The sequence below is a fragment of the Malaclemys terrapin genome, chromosome 3 (genome assembly GCF_027887155.1).
Source record: "Malaclemys terrapin pileata isolate rMalTer1 chromosome 3, rMalTer1.hap1, whole genome shotgun sequence".
Classification (NCBI taxonomy): domain Eukaryota; kingdom Metazoa; phylum Chordata; order Testudines; family Emydidae; genus Malaclemys; species Malaclemys terrapin.
Genome location: NC_071507.1, coordinates 15,165,722 through 15,186,553, shown reverse-complemented (window position 1 = coordinate 15,186,553; position 20,832 = coordinate 15,165,722). Strand labels below are relative to the sequence as shown.

At 39.2% G+C, this 20,832-nt stretch overlaps 1 protein-coding gene across 12 annotated transcripts in view; it reads right to left on the bottom strand.

Moving 5' to 3' along the window:
• Window positions 1–3,702: 3,702 nt before the first annotated feature.
• Window positions 3,703–20,832, bottom strand: part of EHBP1 (EH domain binding protein 1) — a 332,067-nt gene continuing 314,937 nt past the window's right edge. For all 12 annotated transcript variants that reach the window (XM_054022444.1, XM_054022446.1, XM_054022451.1 and 9 more), the window contains 4 exons: window positions 13,047–13,146; window positions 11,760–11,833; window positions 5,136–5,250; window positions 3,703–4,758 (listed from right to left, as the gene is read on the bottom strand). In XM_054022444.1, coding sequence (XP_053878419.1) covers window positions 4,668–4,758; window positions 5,136–5,250; window positions 11,760–11,833; window positions 13,047–13,146 — 380 coding nt within the window. In that variant the 3' untranslated portion in view covers window positions 3,703–4,667. The remainder of the gene's footprint in view (window positions 4,759–5,135; window positions 5,251–11,759; window positions 11,834–13,046; window positions 13,147–20,832) is intronic.

Genomic DNA, 20,832 nt, shown 5'->3' with positions numbered 1-20,832 from the left:
GAATATCATGGATGCACACTGTTTCCTTAACTGCTTCTCAAAGGATCCAGGAGATCTGCTTAGGACCTTTAATAAGGCTTTGGTGCGGGTCTTTTGTTGATCTCTCCAAATCAACTCCTTCTAATTGAAGTTGGAGCTGAAAGCGAGCTAATGTTCAAAGGAAGTGACCGCCGGCCCAACGAAATTACATTTTTTCGGGCGATGAGGGGACATCTAATCAAAGGAGGAGGGGGGGCGGACGAAAGAAAAGGAGGTTTACAAGATCTTTCTATAGTCCACAAAAGTCAGCGACACGGGCACTTCTCCGCGGAACAAAGGCGCCGCAGCCCATTCATAAAAAAAGTAAAGGGCTGACTGGGGACACCCCTCCCCCAGGTCCCTACCTTTGCCATTGTCCGCCCAGGGGGCGAGCTGCGCTCGGGCACCTGAACCTTTGTCCCAGAGCTGCAGACAATGAGTTTGGGGCCAGTTTTGAACAAGGAAGGGCTGATCTCCAACGCGCTTGCCCTGGCAGAAGGAGCCTCGCCAGACTCCAATCAAGCCCCTTGCCAGAAATACAATATTATTAGCTATATCCCTCCCCTCCCCCCCCCCCCCGCAAAATCAGCTCCTGGTTATTCGTCCAGAGGGTTTCGTCATGCACAGGGGCAGATGGAGGCGAAGCATTTGGGTGCTTGGCTCCATAGGAATGTCCGCCTGGCCCTCCCCGGCTCTCCGCGCCCCTGCTCAGCGCCACAGGATGGGATCCAGGCTCGGGAAGGGCGAAGGTATCAAGTAGCACTGGCCCCTTTCCGCGCGCGAGTGTAACCAGAGTGTTTGTCTAATCCCAAATTGCAGGCGAATGTTCTGAACGCGCAGCCCATAAAAGCCCTGGATTAAGGGGAAGCAGGGGGCACAAGGCACAGCGCGAGCGACAGAAAAGTTTGCGCTGAGGACCTGGGGCTGCCGCCTGGCGCGCACATTGAGGTGCAGGAGAAGAAGGAGCTGCAGCCGCGGCGGAGGCGGAGGGGGGGAGCCAGGTTGCCCTGTCCTGCGAGGAGCCACCTCCAGGGACCGCGCTGGAAGGGCCTGGCCGTGCCCCCAAAGGGCCCCGCTTGGCACGGCGCGCCGGCGGAAGGCTCCTGGATTCTGCCCCAGACCCCAGGGCCTCCAGCTCGGACTCCCTTTGCTTGTGCTCAGGGGTAGCGCTAGCTTGTGCGCACAGGTAAGATGCAGCAGGGCTCTGCCTCCCCGCAGCCCCTCTCGGGGCAAGGTGCGGGGCTGGCTGGGGCACGGGGAGGGGGTATTTTTTTGGAGGGGGGGTTCCGTTCCCCGGTGCTGGGGGGGAGGGGGGCAGGTCACCGAGCTGGAGGGTTGCCGGTTCGCACGGCTGCAGCCGGGTCTCTCTGATGCTCTGCACAGGTCAGACTGGAGGAGTTTTGCGGGGCGAGGCGCTGGCTGGGACAGGTTCCTGCGGGATCTGCCGATCTGCTGGCAGAAATACAAAGTACCTCTCAAGCTATAGGGGTTAGGACAATACACTGAACGTAGCGTCACCCTTTTCAGACCCCAAAGCCCATAGCATCGAGCCTGGCTGGTGGGAACTGCAGCTGGCGTTTCAGGAGGGGCTTCCTGATGGGCCGCTTTGCAGCTCAGGCCCTGCAGGGAGGCACTTAAAAAACCCGAATAGAAATCCTTCGGGAGAGAAGCCCAACATTCACTTTCACTTCCAGCGACTAACGAACACAGCCCGGCTTCTAGTTTAACCGAAAGCAAGCTCGACGGACAATATTCCCCTCCTCCTCTTTCTGGGGAGAGCATGTCCCAACTCCCAAACCAGCAATTGCTCTTAGAGGCCAACACCGCCTCTAGCAGCCTGCATTGTATTGTGTTGGTTCTGTCCTCGGTGTCCAAGCATGTCACCCCCCCACACACACCCCAGGCTTCATGCAGACCTCTGGGAAAGTCCCAGAACCCCCTCTTTTTCCACCTGAAACAACTCACCCCCAAACCGCGAGGTGGAGGGGGGGGGGGGTGAATAATCCATCTCTGGAGTTGCCTGGCTAGAAGTAGCCAGAGCCCTGCATTGCAGAGAACCTGCCCAGGGAAGCCAAACTGAGAAGCGATCAGCAAATTAATGGGAAAGTTTTAAAAGGCCAAAGAGGACGTCAGCTGTCAAAACTTATTTTTCCCTCTTTAATCACAGCAGCGAGGACATGGCTGGTGTCATTAGAGCGGGCTCCTGCTCCCAACCCCCCAGCCAAAGGGGCTGCGAGGGGAAACAGATGTTCGCTGCAAATGAACAAATTCTAATCTGACTCTTAGGACCCAATAAACCGCATTAACCTACATTAAAACAAAAAGGGCCCACTCGTCTCTGCCCAAATGAAGAGCGGCTTGGAAAGGCGGATGGCAGCAGGAGGAAAACAAAACCCCCAAAAAGGGGAGGTGGTGGGGGGAATGTAGTCAAAGGGCGAGGGGGGAGAGAGATCCTGGCCCGAATTTCAGCCCCTAATCGAAGGAGATAAGAGGTTTAATTCATTTAGCATATGAACCAGCTCGGAAAGCGATTCCCATTCTGGGCAGTTCCAAAGGCACAAGCCCAGAGCCCTAGTATTTACACTAGCACTTGTTATCATTTTAACCGGATTATTCACGATGTGGATTTTGTAACATATCGTGGATTCTCCCTGCACTGGTCAGGAAAACGCATCAGCGCCGGCAGCCGCAGGAACAGCTCCTGAGTTGGGGAATCTCAGTCCTAGCCCCACTTGGCTGGATTTTGCAGCGATTGGATGGGGCAATTTTCAAATGGGGTCCCTGGCGACTCTTAACGAACAGCACTATTTCAGAGTCAGCTCCCACCAAGTGCAAGCGGAGGCACTGGGTCCCTTCCTAGAAACTTCGCAGTAACTTTTCCCCAGGCCTTGGCAGGCGCCGATTAGCGCTGCTGCATTCTTGTGTGCGCGACGGGGCTGTTCTTTTCCAACTGAAGCATGATTTATATTTTCTTGTAAAACGTCTCTGACACTCTGAAGCATAAACCTGCTGCATTATTATTTTCAGGTCTTCTGACTTGTCGAACAGACTTCCTTTTGTTAGGGGTCCCCTCGCAGAAGAGGGTTTGTTTGCTGCTGGAATGAGCTGAGCAGGCGAATACAGGAATACGCCATGCCACGTAAAAAGTTGAACTTTTGGTCTGGCTGGGTTCTATCGCTATATAGAATATATAATATTTAATATATATATTAAAACTTCAGCTCCCTGGGAGTTAACAAAGGGCTTTGATCTGGCCCACTGACCTGTAAAAGGCAAGCCACTGCAAAGGAATCCTTAGGTGAAGAAAATGATGCAATGTTCCTAGTTATGAAAATCTTTGACAAAGTAGCAGTGACCGATTTGCAAAATCTCAATGTGATCAGGAACAGCCTCCAAAGAGAAATTGGAACCTACTTGGACAAACATTGCTTCTACCTGGGAAAGTTTAAAAATAAATATCATTTCCATTGCTTTTAAATGTCCCACCAAAATTCTATTTTTTTGTGTCTGAAGGTGTATCTTTTGTATCTAGACTGTTCAGTTTCAGGTAGGACGCTGTTGCATTTGCAGATCATTTTTTATAAATTCATTTTAAAAATTAACTAACCTTTCCCCATCTCCCCCCCTCCTCCAAACAATCAGAGGTAATAAACTTTTCACACTGGGAAGAGAGGACAGCAGCAGTTAACGGTAAGAAAGATTCGGCTTTTATTGAAAATTTATATATGACTCAGTCTTGTAATAAATAAACAGTTGTCACAAAAATGAGAGCGATGTAAGCAGAGGGAACATGAATTGGGAGGGGGTTTGCACACAATGGCAGAACAGACTTTAATAGGTACAGAATAAATATGAACAACGTCCTGGAGCCAATGCAGAGGTCCAACAAAATGGAGAAGGGAACAAAACTAGATGTAATAAATAATTATAAAAAATGGCGTAGCCTTTAATGACAAAATGTTTCTGTAAACTGATGCACTTCAACTAGCCCCATCTCACATCACAAGGATCTTTTTCAAACCATATGTTAAAGAACTAGTCTCTGAGCAAATCAGACAGTCTTAATTTATATTATACATACAATAAAATGTAAAACGCTGCTGAAATAAACACTGGTAAATATAGCACATTTTAATAACTGGATTGAATCTGATCTAACTATAAAATTTAGATAGCATATTAAGTATTACATATGGCAGGACTAGATGAAACCATTCAGAATGATTTTTGTTTTCTATTTTCCCCTCTATAATTCTATGACAACAAAAACATATTTATTTCAAAATTCATTCCTCTTCCAGCTAAAGAAATCCAGACAGACATATTTTTTCTCTTAAACATTTCTGATATCACCACCACAACAATGTTTCTGTGCAAATGTATTTAACAGAATTTCAACATGATGACTAAGCTCACAAATAAATCATAATACAAAGCTAGTTTGGAATAATATTGCTTGAGTGGAAAAATAATAACAAATCCAGAAAACAATGCAGTATAGAGCTGGCCTAACAAAAGGGCAAAAGTTTTAATTTTTTTGAACTATTGAATTGTAATATTGTTTTTTTCAGTCTTGGGGGTCAGTATTTTAAAAATGTAAGAAAGGTCTGGACTACAAAATGCAACTGCATCTGCTCCAGGAAGGCCAGTCACTGAAGGACACATTTCTCTTCTTTCTTGGCCATCTTGCCTTTGTTTTGTTCAAGAGTTCTTTCCAAATGTTCATCTTCTTCTTCGGCCCTGAAAAACAAACCCCAGATACAATTATTGTCCATTTTCTATCTAAGGTAATGCAGTTCTTCTTTACCCCACCCAGCCTCTCTGCAGGCTAATTTGCCAAAGGATTTCGATATTGAGCACCACTCTAGAGTCAGATGTGATAGCACCATTCAGTTTGAGGATCGGGCTCTAGTGATGGTCTGATTTTCTTTAAAATGGATCATCATTACCAATCCCCCGAGTTCATGTTTCATTCTTGATCACCAGAGAACATGCTGCCTTTGTTACTGAACTTTCCTCAAACTTTTACTGTCCGGACAATAGAGACAAAGCAAATCCAGTCACAGAAAAGTCAAAATGTCTCCAGAAGGTTTAAAAAAATAACACGTCATACTTACTGTTTTTCTTGGGCGTCCAAATCTCTGACCAGGGCATCACGTTTATTAACGAGAATAACAAGTTCATCCAGCAAAAGCTGCTCTCTCCTTTTCTGGGCTTCATTCTTTTGCCAATCTGAAAATAAAATACAAATACATGAAATAACAATAACAACTCCCCCCTCCCCCCCCCCCGAAATGTGCGGTTTAAAATCTTTTTGGTCTTAACTTCTGTATGATTTAAATAAATGGGGGTCAGATCTTTGGCCTTCGCAATAAAAAAAATGATTATTCCTTTCTGTGACCCAAAAGGGGTGTGGAACTTTAAGCAGGGATCACAGTTCACATTTGTGTGAATTTGTGTAAATCAAAAATATCAAGTTATTGAAGATCTGCATTTGACTTCATGCATTATTTTGTAAATCATTGCCATAAATATATACATGTCTACATAAATAACTAATGTCTATACTAGATTTGGCGATATTATTCCAAGATGCCTAATTTCTAAATCTCTCACAGAACTTTTAACGGAGGCCTGGACAGACTGGAATCAGTTTATAAATAGCAATTAAAAAAAAAAAAAACCAGAAACAAATGGAATAATCTGTATTTTCTTTTTTTTTTTTTCATTTATTGTTTGGTTTTAACTTATTCTAGAGATCTTTCTAGTTCTGGCCTTGTTTTATGTGAATATATTGGGTGGAGGGAGGGGCACATTTGTTTCTGAAACTGGCAAAATTCACAGAACCAAAAAATATGATAAGAACTTTTCCTAATCTAGAATTTAACTCCATCTCTGCACAAATAGCTTATTCTTTGCTAATTTCTTGCTTGGTATATCTTAGCAGTTGGAAGTATCTCACACTGGGCACCATATGCTTCACAATAACTTTAAAAGTAGGTGTTAGTTAATTAGCATTTTTCTCTGAAGTAAAAATACATTTGGTAGACAATATTACATAGCACCCCTCTCCATAGCAATGTAACCAGTCTGACTGTTTGCATGATGGCTAAATCCACGGATCTTTGCTAAATAACAATTACAGATCTGATTTTGAAATTATTTTGTTGCACAAGATTGGATGTCTAATCGCTCTCCCATTGCACTAATCTTGTGCATGCTTACAGCCAGGAGTCATCCAAAGGAACATTTTTGACCCCATATGCTTCCCTTGCATGGTCTCTGTCACTCTTTAAACAGAACCGTATCTGCATTTCATAAAAAGAAGGCAAATTTAAGATTGGAGCATGCCTGAAGTCCAAGCCAACTGCTCTCTAGCCAGACTGTAAGGGCTTGTAGCTGTCAATCAAACCACCAGTCTACCCCGCCTCCCTCATTAGGAAAGTAAACAATGAAAAGAAGGAGAAGTAGATGATGAGGGAGATAGCAGAACAAATGAGGACCAGGAGGGAAACAGGACACCAGCTTAAAAATGTCCATAACCACCGACTCAAGCAGTGTCCTCCCCTCTGTGCACTTTCCAAAAAACAGAGGAAAGAGTGTGTGCAATCCTTTTGGATTTCTCTCTTCTCTCTCTATTGCCCTGGGCAATCATGTTAAAACTCACATGGCTGGTGCTTATTCAGATAAACCTAACAATGCACACCAATGGTTACCATGTGAATCTTCACAAACCACACAAGAATGTGCTGGTTCAAATCCCCCTGACCCCCCTCCAAAGCAAAATTTATTCAAGACAGCAAACTGCTCAGAAGCTCTATGAAAGCGAGTGGTGCTAGAGGGAATTCAGTCTTGTATTTACAAATTAAAAATTAGATGCATCATCATGCAATAAAGGTTAGAACAGCAGCAAAAAGCCAAGAATGTGTAACCGCTTTTATCATTCTCTGTGGACATGTATCCATAAAACCAACATAGGTGTACGTGCATATACTGACATGCACATACAGAAAATACAAACAGACACGTGTATATATACATTCAACACAAGCAAATGTACACAATAGTGTTTCATAAATGGGCAAGAACTTGATATAGTGACACTATGTCCCCTTCCAACACATTTACATGGCAGGAGGCCTGTAGACAGTTCTCATTGCTTATTTTTAAATGGGCTGTTTCTTATCACTCATACTTATGGAAGCTAATTTTCCAGGTGGTAACCAAATCAATTTGTCTTGTAATTATCGTCCTCACCTTCAGCCCAGCCCAAACATGGTGCCCCAAAAAGCTGCCTTTTAGTTGCTAATGTAGAACATACACTTTTGATTTCCATTGCTATTTGCCCTTTCCTAGTTTGGCATGTTTCAGGACGGGCTGCTTCAGTTCAACTTGTTAAAAAATCCCGCCTTCTACAGAACAGGCTCTTTGTGAAATCACATGGTATTACATGTAAAAATTAAGTGCCAGCTTAAGTGATTTCAACTCACTGAAACAAACCAGACTCACAAGTATATGTCATACCACGTCAGTGATCAGACTAGAAACAAGGAACAAAAGACACGTAGTTCAGAATTTCCTGCCTGTTCACATGCCCTCCAAACCTTGTCCAACTTCTAGTCTAACTTCTCTGTGCTTCTGACTACAATCTTGCTGATCTCAAGGTTTCTCTCATATTTTGACACCTGAAGATCCAGATACATTAAGGTAGGATCTGAAAAGCACCAGTTCTACATGGGTATGAGCTATCTAATATTTTGCAGGATTGTCTTAGTTGGCAGTTTCAGTTTAAAACATTCTTATTTTTCTGAATGTTAGAAGCAATTTTCTGTAACATCTTATGTGTGCAGACAAAAGCCAAAATATTTTAGAATTATATTAGAACTGGAGGTTTGGTATGAACTACTTTTTCCTCTGTAACATGCCTACTTATGGATATTGATATAGTAGACACAGCTCACAGCAGTGTGTGGTAAATAATGGGACACTCAAACCTAGAATGACATGGATTTTTGTTGTCGTTACAGTAGATAGTAGTGCTGTTTGTGAAGATGCCATGCAAAGATTCATTAGCACACGTACACAATTGCTTTGTTGAGTTAGCTTAATTAACTTGTATACATTTCTTAAGAAAGGAGAAAAACTTAATTTCCCTCTCAGAAGTGAAGACAAATAAATAGCAGTTTGTTAGGAAGGGAGGCGTTTTTTTGACAGAGTATTTGGTCAATATTTATTTTATATAATAGTAAATTAGGAGCTTGTTTTATACAGCAAAATATCCGACCGAACATACCTCCCCCGGCTTTCAGAGAGAACACAGACATCAATATATTTAAAAAACACCTGTTATATATAGCTACCAGCACTGACTACAGCTTTGGGAAACTACAATATAGACTGTGATTAATGTGAAGATTCCAGAATAATACTGTTATAAAAGCTACACTCTGGATAAAAATAGGATTAAGCTCTGATGCTGTATATGAGCTAAAAGTGTTGAAAGCCAAAAATCCCATGCAGTCTCTTGTAATGTGCAGTTTCAAATTACATAGTTTGTTAAATTCAGAATGAAATCCAAATGTTTTCAAGTATTCATCTACATGGACTTTATATTGTCTTCATTTTAGTTGCTTAAACTGATAATTACTTTGAGAAAACAGGCAGACTATTCCAATAGAAACACTGTAATGGAAATGGTCTAAAGTTCTTCTAGTAAAACCTTCAACCTTGCCACTATAATAAATAAGCCTAGCACTTTGATGAAAATTAACACTAGTTTTGTAAAGAGCACATTGGGGGATTGCAGTCAAGTCTTATCTTTAGTTCCAGTCAACTAGCAATTCTGAAAGAGTTTGCATCATCATCAGAGCAGGCCATTTGATAGGATTCTACTGCGGAACCTAATCAATCTATGGAATACTGTGGCTGTGCTGTGTAACAAAGCTAAAATAGATTTACAAATGGGGTTTTAGGGGATAAGCTCCTCCACAGGATTACATATTGATTTTAAATATAAAAAGCTTATCATATAAACCATAACTACAAAAATAGTGAACCTATGCATAAATCCTTTTAGAAGAGCACCCACTTCAAACTATAAGCCAAGAATAAATCAAGATGTACAAAATCCTAAGGAAGATCCATTTCTTGGGCAGAAAATGAACACACTACCCCAAGGTGTGCAAAAATGAACTTATCTTTTCCAAGGAGGCATTAAATCTGGGGGAAAAAAGGGAAGGTAACTGAAGTGTGTTTAAGTCCAAGGTATCCTGCTACTCAGCTATGGATGCAGAAAAATCCAAGCTCTGAAAGGCGTACCTTGTTTACATGAGACAAACACATGCAGTGTGTTCTCATTTGCCCATGCTAAAACAAACCAAGTAAGGGATATTTCCTTCAGTGTATTATGATTCTTTAGAACTATTTCAGGCCCTCCTTGGGATGAACATTTTCAGCAGCAAATTCACTTGTAACGATATGAATAGCTTCTTGCTATAAGCAGCCAGTACTTTACTCTCCCTTTCTTATCTCTGCTGCTAAATGGGGGAAAAAAAAGTATTCCTCTTTTTACCACTGTTGGCCATTCATGTGTTCTGTGTGAAGTGCTTTTAACACTCCAAAAGGCTATTCAACTGCATATGCATCCATTTTAACAGTTGGCTAAGAGGACACTGTCTCCACATCACTGAACACTATAACGGTCAGCACCTCTAAACTACAGTACTGCCCACACACTGCTCAGACTAGCAGGGCAGGCCGATGGCCAATAAACTGCCTTTATCTACAATCAGCAGGCTGCTACCTTTTGCAAGTCTCTTTTTTCCCTGTCATCAACTAGCTAAGTAAATTGTTTGATAGCTTTTTAAACAGCAGAGTCACGGGTGGAAGAGTTAGAGCAATTCACCAAAACAGTAATTATCACCTCTCAAAGACTTGTTTTTTAAAGTACCAGTCTGAATCAGAACATTGCTACTAACAATCACTTTAAATAAACAAACACACAAACAGAAACCACCCTGCTATTTTTTCATGTCCATATGTTTTGGAGTGGGAATATCTGTACACATATGTTAGATTTGTCCTTTCACATCTTTTACATGGCACCAACTGTTCATTAGCCTCTCTGATACGTACTGCCTTGCACTCCTCATTTAGCCTATTTAAATTTCTAATTTCTTCTACAGTCAACCTTACTACACATATCTGTTTTGTGTTATTTTTAAAATATCTTAATTAATATTTGAAATCAAGCATAAATCAGTCATGAAAAGCTTGAAAGCACTGACATATACACCCAGAGTCAATTTTTCAAAACTATATTTCAACATCTTGTAACATACTTCTAGCCTCAATCATCATTTTATCTGGATAGCTCCTTCTTTAAAAATCCTGTATATAGTATCATTATTACCGTAACAAGTAGATCTTATCTTTCTGATGTCTGGCACCTTTTGCTATTTTTTAATTTTATTTTATCAAGGTATATGTTTGATTTGTCATATTTTGTAAGGTAGTCAAAGATCTTAGGTCTGAAGTCCCCACAATAAAAATAATTAAGGGACATTACTGTACAAGTTATGCCCAATACTTATTTTTGTTTGTTAAAAAGAATTTTAATCTATTTTAAATATTTAATTTCTAATTAACTGTTACCTCAGTGTAAAACTCAGGTTTTATTCAAGCATATGGTGAACTGAATCTTACCCAAGAATATAGTAACAGACTGATAGATATGAAAAAGCTACCTGACAATCCATGTCTTTCTCCTACAAACTTATGCTTCCAGTGAAGTCTCCAAACTAATTAGAATTGATTTATTATGGATCAGGTACCTTATCAGGTGAAGAAAGAAATTACCATGGACAGTCAAAGGGCTAAGAGGTCAATATAGAATAGCAAAATCAATTTGCATTGATTAGACAAAAGGTCCATTTTACAGAGCCCAAAGGATTAACTTTTAAGCAAACATCTTTGAACTACAAGACAGCATTTGTGACTGAGAGGTATAAGTAGAGCAGCATTATAAAACACTTAAGATATTTAAATAACAATATAATGTAAGCAATAGTTTAAGCTATCTGGATATTTATTTTTATTATGAATCCTCTTTAGGATTACCGTACAATTCATTTAAAAGCATTATGGAAAGTATGAAATTGTTTCATTTATCCCCATGTCAATCTTTCCTTGAGTTTTCATTCAGGTAAGGTGACTAGACTCTAGAGAGCTACAGAGAATGAAGAAAATATTATGCAATGGATTGCACTAACCCTGACGTTGTGTGTGAGGAAATATTTACTTGACACGTGTATAATATGTTATCATGAAGACTGAAGAGATTTTTTTTCCCCAATGGAAATATTGCTATAAAAATATTTAAAATGTAGAAATAAGGAATCTCATGTATGTGAAAAATCCCTTTATGATAAGCAACATCACTGTATCAAAACTAAGATTACTTTGCTGTAACAAAAACAATAAATAAAATGTAAAAATACATTGTGCTTTTTTCCCCCTCAATGCTTTTTCAAATATATTTTAGTAAGACCTGTTTCTGATCTTGCTTTCTGAATCCAATGCTTAAAACAATTTCTTTGCATATAATTTATGGATATGAGTAAAGACCTACAGTATCTATTGTACACTATAATTTTGAATTATGTAATAGCGGACTCCATTCTCAGGTGGGCCTTCTTATTGGTCTTCCTGTTAAGTAAATTTCATTTGTTAATATTGCTTACCTTCGATAGCAAGCATTGCTCTTAACTCTCGGTTCAGCAGTTCGTACCGCCTTTCTAGGTCATGTTCTTTTTCCCTAGGCAAGTTGCAAAAGTTCATCAATATGTTAATTACTAAATCATTAAACACTTAAAAGAACCTTTAACTTACATTGATTTTAGGACTCATAACTGACTTTTCTCTTCAACTTTAAGCTACTCCAAACAAATGATACACAAACTTAAAACCGTCCTCAGGTAGAATATTCAGTAATGATGCTTTTTTCATTTTCTATAACGTCTGTTTTTCTGGATTTAGTTTAACTCTCTTGTACTATTGTACATAATTAATGAATATTCATCCTTGGAGCAGCTGTTGTGGTATGTTCTAAGTATAACATATTCTCTCCTAACTAAAGAACAAATTCCAGATTCAAACAATTCACCAAGATAGTATGAACACAAAGTATTATCCCATGTAAATTCTGACCTAACGAATACAGAAAATTAGACACAGGATTAGAGAGCTTAATATTTTGAGGTGGAATCTTCTTTCAAGTTCAGACATGGAAAGAAATTCGTGAACATACAACTCATTTCACTGTATTACAAAGGAAAATTGCATACATCTACACTAGGTGGCATACTAAAAGAAAATCATCAGTAAACTGAGAAAAACTAAACAAGAAATGATGACCTCAACAGGCCAAATGCCAGTCTAATAATGAATGGTATTTATGCTTTCTCTCATCCTCTATGCTCCTAATAACTGTGCCAATCCTGCCCATTTCTGAAAAAGATTTACATGTCTTTATTACACAAATCTTGCTCTGCATTGTCTGTGATAACATTGTTTCACCTGAGGTTCACTAGTATGCTTTTTCCCCACACTTCAACGTTGCTAAACTAGTGAATGATCTAATATTTTTGACTAGGGCAAATATCAACTATAATTTAAAGTTTTCACTGAAAATAAACTTTGTATGTTATATTTGAAGTACAATTCAATTCATATTTCCAGGAAGTAATTTTATTCTACTGTTTTTGCCTTTGAACATATAAATGCACTTGCTATTTCATATTTTTTCACAGCTCTCACTAATCTTGTATCATTGCATGCTTTGCATTTTCATGTCTGAAATATGAGAAAAACAGACGACTTGATATGTACACAAATCACACATACTTTGCATCTTTGAGGAAACATTCTGAAGTCTAATGGAAATAAAACAAAAAGGTTTAGCATCTATATTCTAAGTGTACATACTGATAAACCAAGCTCTTGGAACAAACTCAGCCATCCATACTTACAGAAGAGAAAGCTGATTCATTCTTCTTATTAAGGCATTTTTCTTATTAACCAACATGAACCATTCCTGCATCATAGCTTCTTCTTCTTCTGTGTTCCTTCCTAGAATATAAGCACATTTGTTATTTATGAGACTTTTCACAAGCTAGACAGCAAACTTTAGTATCAATTTTTGGAACACGAGATCTCTCATGTTAATGAGCATTAAAAGGTAATTTTTCAAATGTTAACAATAACATAAGATTAGACTTCAAGACCGGCAGCCTAATACTGTGGAACTATCACAAGTCAATCTTTTAAAACTGATATTCTTCAGCATATATATTTTAGTGCCTCTTAACGTACTCATAGGTCATATTAGCACTAAGTACATTTGGAAGAAAAAGTGTTCTACCATTAAACTTCCACAGAGATAATACCATCATAAAAGAGGTGGACAAACAAAACAAAATATTACGATGGGTAAAATTAACTCCATCCACAAAAGCCCAGAGTATTCAGGCTCCATGTGGCTGGAATGCCCAGAGTACTCAGAAGGTGAAATCACATCCACAACCTGCTGCCCAGCCTCCCTACCCTTGAGGCTGCTATTCCAGATAATGGACATAGCTTCTCCTCACCAGGGCCCTGATTCAGTCCTCACTGAAGTCAAAGGGAATCTCTCCATTGATTTTAACAGGAGTTGAATTGGGACTCAGTTGCCTAGGGTATTGGAGTCATGACATCTGCACATATATACATATCCTCCATTTGTGGCAAGTGATCAGCTCCTGTCTTTCTCAAAGTTAAGCGGAAGGAGAGACAAGTCTTTATAGACATGTTATCAGTATGTAAATCTAATTAATTTTAACCCTCAAAAAATGCATAATTTGGGAAGAAGCTTTGCCCAGTGGCTACAGTAAAAGAATAAAGTCAGGAATTTGGGGGTCTTTTCCCCAGCTCTGTCATTGATTCACTCTGTGACCGTGAGCCTGTATCTCACAGTTTCCCATTTCTAATATGAGGATAACACCTAACTCATATGAATGTTGAGGATTAATTCATTATGTTTGTAAAGTGCTTTAAAATCTCTGAGGAAAGATGCTATAGATAAGGAGAAGGTATCATTATATTAATGTCCAGTAATGGGGCACTAGTTGAGGAGAAGAAGCTTGCTTACATAAGAAGCTGCTAATGTACCAAAAAACATGGTGAGCTTTTGCTCTAAGAGGAAACCCTCCATTTCTAGATGTTAACATTTGCACCACAGCTGATTCTTCAGCATCACTGCCTGTCTTACAAACATTCCCAAAGAATACGCAAATGCATGAAGCCACATCTGTGCAAGGAGCTGCCCTTTTCCCATGGCTATTCCCCTGCTGCATCGAAAGGAAGGCCAGCTGCCTCCATGGCACTGTTTGCCTTTTCCCCATGCAGCCCAATGGATCTGGAATCCACACAGGGAGAAGAATGGACAAATCAGGGACAGAGCTGATGGGGACACACATTGGTGCCCTATGGCTCCATGTTGTTTAGACAGCAAAGGTAATACAGACTGGGCTCTATTATCTTTTTCTCTGGGTACCTCCCTGTGACTTAAAGTAGTTCCTTGTTAATGCTGCTTCACTGGAGTCATGCTGATAGGGTCCAGGCTTTGCCGGGGGAGGAAGGGCATGACAGAGCTAGTGCTTCTGCAGTCATGTTCCCTACCTCCCACGGATCCCTATGGTGGGATGGCCCAGCGGTTTTTTCTTAGCAGAGAGGGGAAGTGCCAGTCCGTGGGAACAAAAGGGGAGTAACTTTGTCTTGTAGAGATTTCCTCCCTCAAAACCTCCTCTCCTGGGTTTTTCTGCAGGGTAGCATGAGGCCACGGCTGTACTGCATTTACAATACTGTTTTATGGCTCAGAATACCCTCCAAAGAGTTTTGAGACAATTTGGATGTTTTTTATAACAAATTAGAGATCAGAGGAATTGTTGCATTGGCCCAGCTGCTGGGGGTTCCTGTTGCAAGACTTAGACTGCACTCAGTATTCTAGAAGAAGACAACCTTCCCCTGAACTGCACTGAGTCAGCTGACTTTCTTTTTATGGGGGGCAGGAGTATGGGGGATTACTTTCTTATCCCTACAAACGATCAATTTGTGTGCACCAGCATGAGATTTGATTCCCCCTTCATCATGCAGGTAAAAAAATTCTCATAACTAATTACACAGATTACAACATTTAATTGATTAATTCATTGTTTATAAAGGACTCTGGGATCTTTGGATAAAAGATGCTATTACAAATACATTACACCACAATAGCATTCTAATGGATGAGTCTGCAAACCATTTTCAACAAACAGAAAATGGGGACATAGAAACATTCACTTCACCAATGTAGACCACCCGAGGATTGGGCCCTTAGTTTCTATCATGACAAACATCCTAGGGTGAGATCATAATTTAAGATGCTGCTTCTTTGTACTAATGTGGATTTTCTCCTTCTAAAAGTACAATGAAGTGAGCTACAGCATATATTCAAATAAATCTATGGAAAAGCTGTATTTGTCAATTTGGAGACTAACAAAAAGAGGTTGTACATCTTCAATATTTTTATGCTTACATTTCAATGTATGAAGTATTCACAGAATAGGGTTTTTTTTTGAAAGTGAGTCAACAAAGTCTTTACTGTTTTACAGTATTTTTAATCTGTCTTTTAGGGCCGCTGTTTTTGTATTCATTTTGGACCATGTGATGCCCTGACACTGGTCATGTGATATCGGCTGCGATAGGCACAAATCCCAGGGCAGCAACAAAAGAAGAAAGAGTAAAAAGAAAAAGCTGAGAAAAAGCTTGCAATTTGGAAAAAGGCCAATTGTACCCCAGTGAAGGTCTTTTTGATCAGTGAAATGACACATGTGTGCAATATTAATAGCAGTAGATTGTGGTATCTTATTTTTTTGACCAAGGGCTTTTAAATTCTTGTACATACAACTTAAATAGATATTTCAGAGACGAGCAAGGTAAGATACATGACAACATAAATAATTTTAAAATTGCTACTCTCAAGCAACATAGTACTATTAGCTAGTTTACTCAATTTAGCACTATTTTCTTCAATGGAGAGTGCATATCAAACACTTTCAATGAAGAAGATTGAATGCTGATACAGCAGTGATATTTGAAAGTTAAATTGATACTTACTATTTCTAAATAAAAACAAAAACAGGGATTTTCCTTATCCACAACTAATTTCACACTTCCACTTAGTAAAACTGTTCAACTGCTATGTGTTTATTTTCCAAGTTTAAATGATTACTGAAATCATTCAACCACAAATGTTTAAAAATTCAAAATGTGAAAATATCCGCTTTGCTCTCTGGAGAAACAATACAACACAGATTATTTAAATGAAATGAAAAACATGTTCGAGAACAAATCGATACTGCGTGTGCAAACCCCTTATCTGAGCCAGTACAAGATGATGGAAATCTATAAATAGCCCACAGATCTTCAACTTAAATTTGTTTTTTTTTCTATAATACATGCATTACACCATTGTTTTAATTTTTTTTTTAAGAAAAAAAATCCAAACCCTTTTAATGCTAGTAAGTTGGACCATTACAAATTAATCCTGACTTTAATAACTGGTTAAAGACCCCTTCAGCTTTATAAGTAACAAAAAATATTAAAGCCTGTGATCACAGCGAGCTTTTCTCATTTCTCCTCTAACCATTTGTTATTTAATCCAATACTAGTAATCCAATTTGTCCATCAGACTTTTAAAGGGCAGAATGCAACTTCCCCAGCTTAGACACTTTTCAAAGTACAATATATTTTTCAAATGAATGCTGGATGTTTCATTTTTTCCCCAACTGTTCCTAGCTCTAATGTATGAGGAAAAAAAGAACAAGATGAACATTGTTCATACTGATTAAGTAAGAGCTCATTAAAGAGCTGTCAGTGCCGTACTTTGAATATGCATGAAGCATATAATCAGATCTAGTACCGTCACTAGAGGAGAATACGGTAAGTACAAAGGATTGATTTAATTACTTAGAGTGGGCTGTGGTGGTAAAGCAGTCTTGTTAGCGCAAAAAGAAAAGGAGGTTGTATTCTGGCACAGTTAAGAGAAAAAGGCAGTTTTAGCTTCTGCCACAATACCTAATCTCAGGATAAAGCACTCTACGTTGTAGCTTAAAATGAAGACTGCCAGTATGCTAAAAAGCCCAGAATTCATCTTATTTTGTTTAACCTCACCTGGTTAACTATCTAGCAGAATGTAGTATTTGTAACACATAATTATGGCTATACCTTTTTATCCAATAGTTACAATAATGACTCCTGGAAAAAAGTCTTATTTTAAGATTCTTTAGTGCTGCAAGCATCACATACATTCAAAATGCAGAGTAAGTGATGGAAAGATGCAACAAGAAAAGCTAACATAACAGTTTGTAATGCCATATTTTATTCGTGGACAATCTGTGATGAGAATTTTTGGTAATGTTTTTCTAGTTTCTTTATTTTTTAAATCAAATTCCTGTTTTATTTTCCCCTAGGAATCAAGGCAAATTCTCTCACATCACCATATTCTTTCATTGTCTGGCTTGAGTGGTGAAGGATGCATGTTCTATTCTTCTCTTCACTTGACATCTACCAGATCCCTCCTCAGTGATTAGGAATGATCACGATACCAAGGTTGGAACAGTTAAGGCCCGAATTCTACCCTCAGAAACATACAGGCAATTCCCATTGACTTAAGTTTTGGCTCTGCAGTGCACTGTAATATCTCCTGAATGAGACTGAATAAAGGCTGTAGCAAAAAGTTCAATGATTTTGTCCAATAAGCCAGGATTTTGATGACCCTCTCTTCCCTGCCGCCTTTCCCCCAACCTCCCCCCCCCCAAAATGGTTCACATCTTTTGGTTAATCTCATGCACCAAATTATTATTTGAATTGCTGCTATTTAATAATGATTGAGGCCTTTTTCTTCTTTCATCTGTACCATTTCTGAACTACAAATACATTACAATTTTGGAGGACAGTGCAAATGAATAAACTGTAGAACTTGAACATGGATTTATAAAATATAATTTCCATTAGATACTACAGGGGTTACTAATGGGTAACTCACATGCTGATTACTTGTTAAACAGTTTAATAAATAGTAGTCTGATAAATGGTTAGGCTGAATCAATTTGAAAGCACCATTTTTTCCCCAGCTAAACAAAAAAACAAAAATCCCAAACCAAACACTTTAAGATCAACCAGTGAATAGCACATATATGTACCATGTAGCTTATAACCATTTAAACCTTTTGGGCAGTGAGACATTTAGATAAACCAAACATGGATTAACGTAGTATGACTGCACATTGCTAAGAAAACAGAGAAGAAAGTGCTACAAAACATTACGAGCACTACTTAAATGGGAGAAACAGTAGCAACATGTAGGGACAAGACTAGTTTACTGTGTAAATGGATGGACACATTACATCCTTTACACATTAAGCCATCATAAATTCATCAAGACAAGCCACTAGACTAAAATAAAATATATTTAGAAATCCTCAATTTAAATATATTAAGCTGCTTTGCAAAAATGAATTACAACTCACAGAAGATAACTAATAAAAGGTTTCTATCATCATCCAAAACCAGCACATTCAGTCTGGCAAGAAATAGCAGGTTTACGGAAATTATTAGGTATGCTGCCTTAAGCGCAATTGTTTTTACATTTTATTTGTACTGCGTATTCTATGTGTTATGTTGTAATGGTTAAACACAGAAAACTCCACGTCTACCCATTTACTTCAACAGAACACCATGAAAAAGAACTACTTAAGACACAGCCCATTCTTCAGCCATTTGCTGATGTTTACACACAGTTTTAAAATAGAATAGAAGAAGCTTTCTTCACTCAACACACTTGGGTGAAGAGGCCAGCAGGAGAATGCCAGCGTATGTGAACGAGAGCAAGTCCAGTAATGAAAAAACTGGCCAACTTCCCTCCACTGCTATTTATGGGGACATAGTAGTTGTTATTTGAGAGTGTTTAGATGACCACCTAGTCATAGTCCTACAAAGGTTAGTCAATGCCTAAAGTTTCACATACTTTACCCTGAAATTCATTTGAAAATATGTCTTCTTTGCCTGCTTAAACAGTTTCATTTATCCTATCAAGATTAGGGGCATATAAAAACTCTCATATGAAGAGAGATTGGAAAGTTTGGGATTGTTTACCTCACAGGGGAGATGAATAAAAGGAAATGTGATAAAAGTATACATAATAATGAAAGGTGTAGAGAAGGTAGCAGAAAGGGCTAAATTAACAAATATTATTTGCAAGGAATAATTAGACCAGCTCTAACAGGAATCTGCTACCTGTGTCCAAACAGACTGAGAACTGCAGTCAAAATTTTGACAAGCGACTAGTGATTCTGGGTGCTAAACTTGAGACACCTTAAAAGAGCTCAATTTTCAGAGATCTGGTGCTCAGCACTTTCTGAAAACCAGGCTCCTTCATGAGGTCTCAATTTGGGTTATCAAAATCTGAGGCCCCCTTCCCCCCAATTACTAGTGACTTTTGAAAATCTTGGCCAAATATGGCTTATTTACTAGGAAGTCTCTTTCTCATTATGATAAATGTTTTTGAGAGGATTACTAGAAAAGAAAAAAAATGCCAAGGGAACCCGAGAAACTAACTAGTACAACAGTATTGCTGGACACGGCTAGGTGATAGGTAAAGGCATAGGTCAGTCTGTTAAATATCTACTGCTAGTGGATGAGCACAGGAAAAAGGCAGAGCATTTCTGACGCCTTAATAAAACAGGGGTTTTTATTTCATTCAGGTAAGCAGACTAAGAGGTTATGCATATGACTCAATTGGAAACTAGATATGAAGGACAAAATTGTTAGCTACCACTGGAGGACAACTGAGGGCGTCAGCTGGAAACACGTAATTTCATAATTTTGCTTAAAATATTTTTATGACATTTTGAGTATCAAAATGGAAAAAAGAGTGTGCTTTTTCCATAAAATTTAATTATTGCAAAAAGCTCCCCAAGTCTGGAGTTAATGAACTGGTCCATCATGGACTCCACAACGAGCAGTTTAGAATCAGAATGCTCAGCTCTCTCCATAGAAACCCCAGCCTCCTTTCCGCAGATGAGAACTGCTTTACTTACGCCAGACTAACCGAATTCGCTAAGAAATGTTCAAAAATAGCCATCAACAGATAAACAGGATGGGGTTGCAGTTTGGTGTTAAACCTTCTGAAGAGCAGTTTTCTTGCCTCTCCTAGTTTGATCTAGGTGGGAAAGCACTGAAGGCAGGTTAGGCCAGGGGTGCTGGAACAAGCTGTATAGTGAGGGTGCTGAGACCCATTGAACCAAACTGTAATCCCTGTATATAATGGAAACCACTTCAAGCCAGGAGGTACTGCAGCACCCCCCGGACCTCTAGTTCCAACACCTATGAGTTAGGCAGAAGCATTCTCTGGCAACTGCACTCTGGACACACTGTTTGAATGCAGCTTCCAAAGAGACAGTGATATACACACAATATCTAGTAAAAGTAGCCAAGGATCTCCAGACAGAGTTATTTTACTAAAACAATAAGGAGTCTGGTGGCACCTTAAAGACTAACAGATTTATTTGGGCATAAGCTTTCGTGGGTAAAAACCTCACTTCTTCAGATGCAGAGAGTGAAAGTTACAGATGCAGGCATTATATACCGACACATGGCGAGAAGGGAGTTACTTCGCAAGTGGAGAACCAGTGTTGACCCAGTTATTTTACTGTGTTCTGTTTGACTTTATTTCAG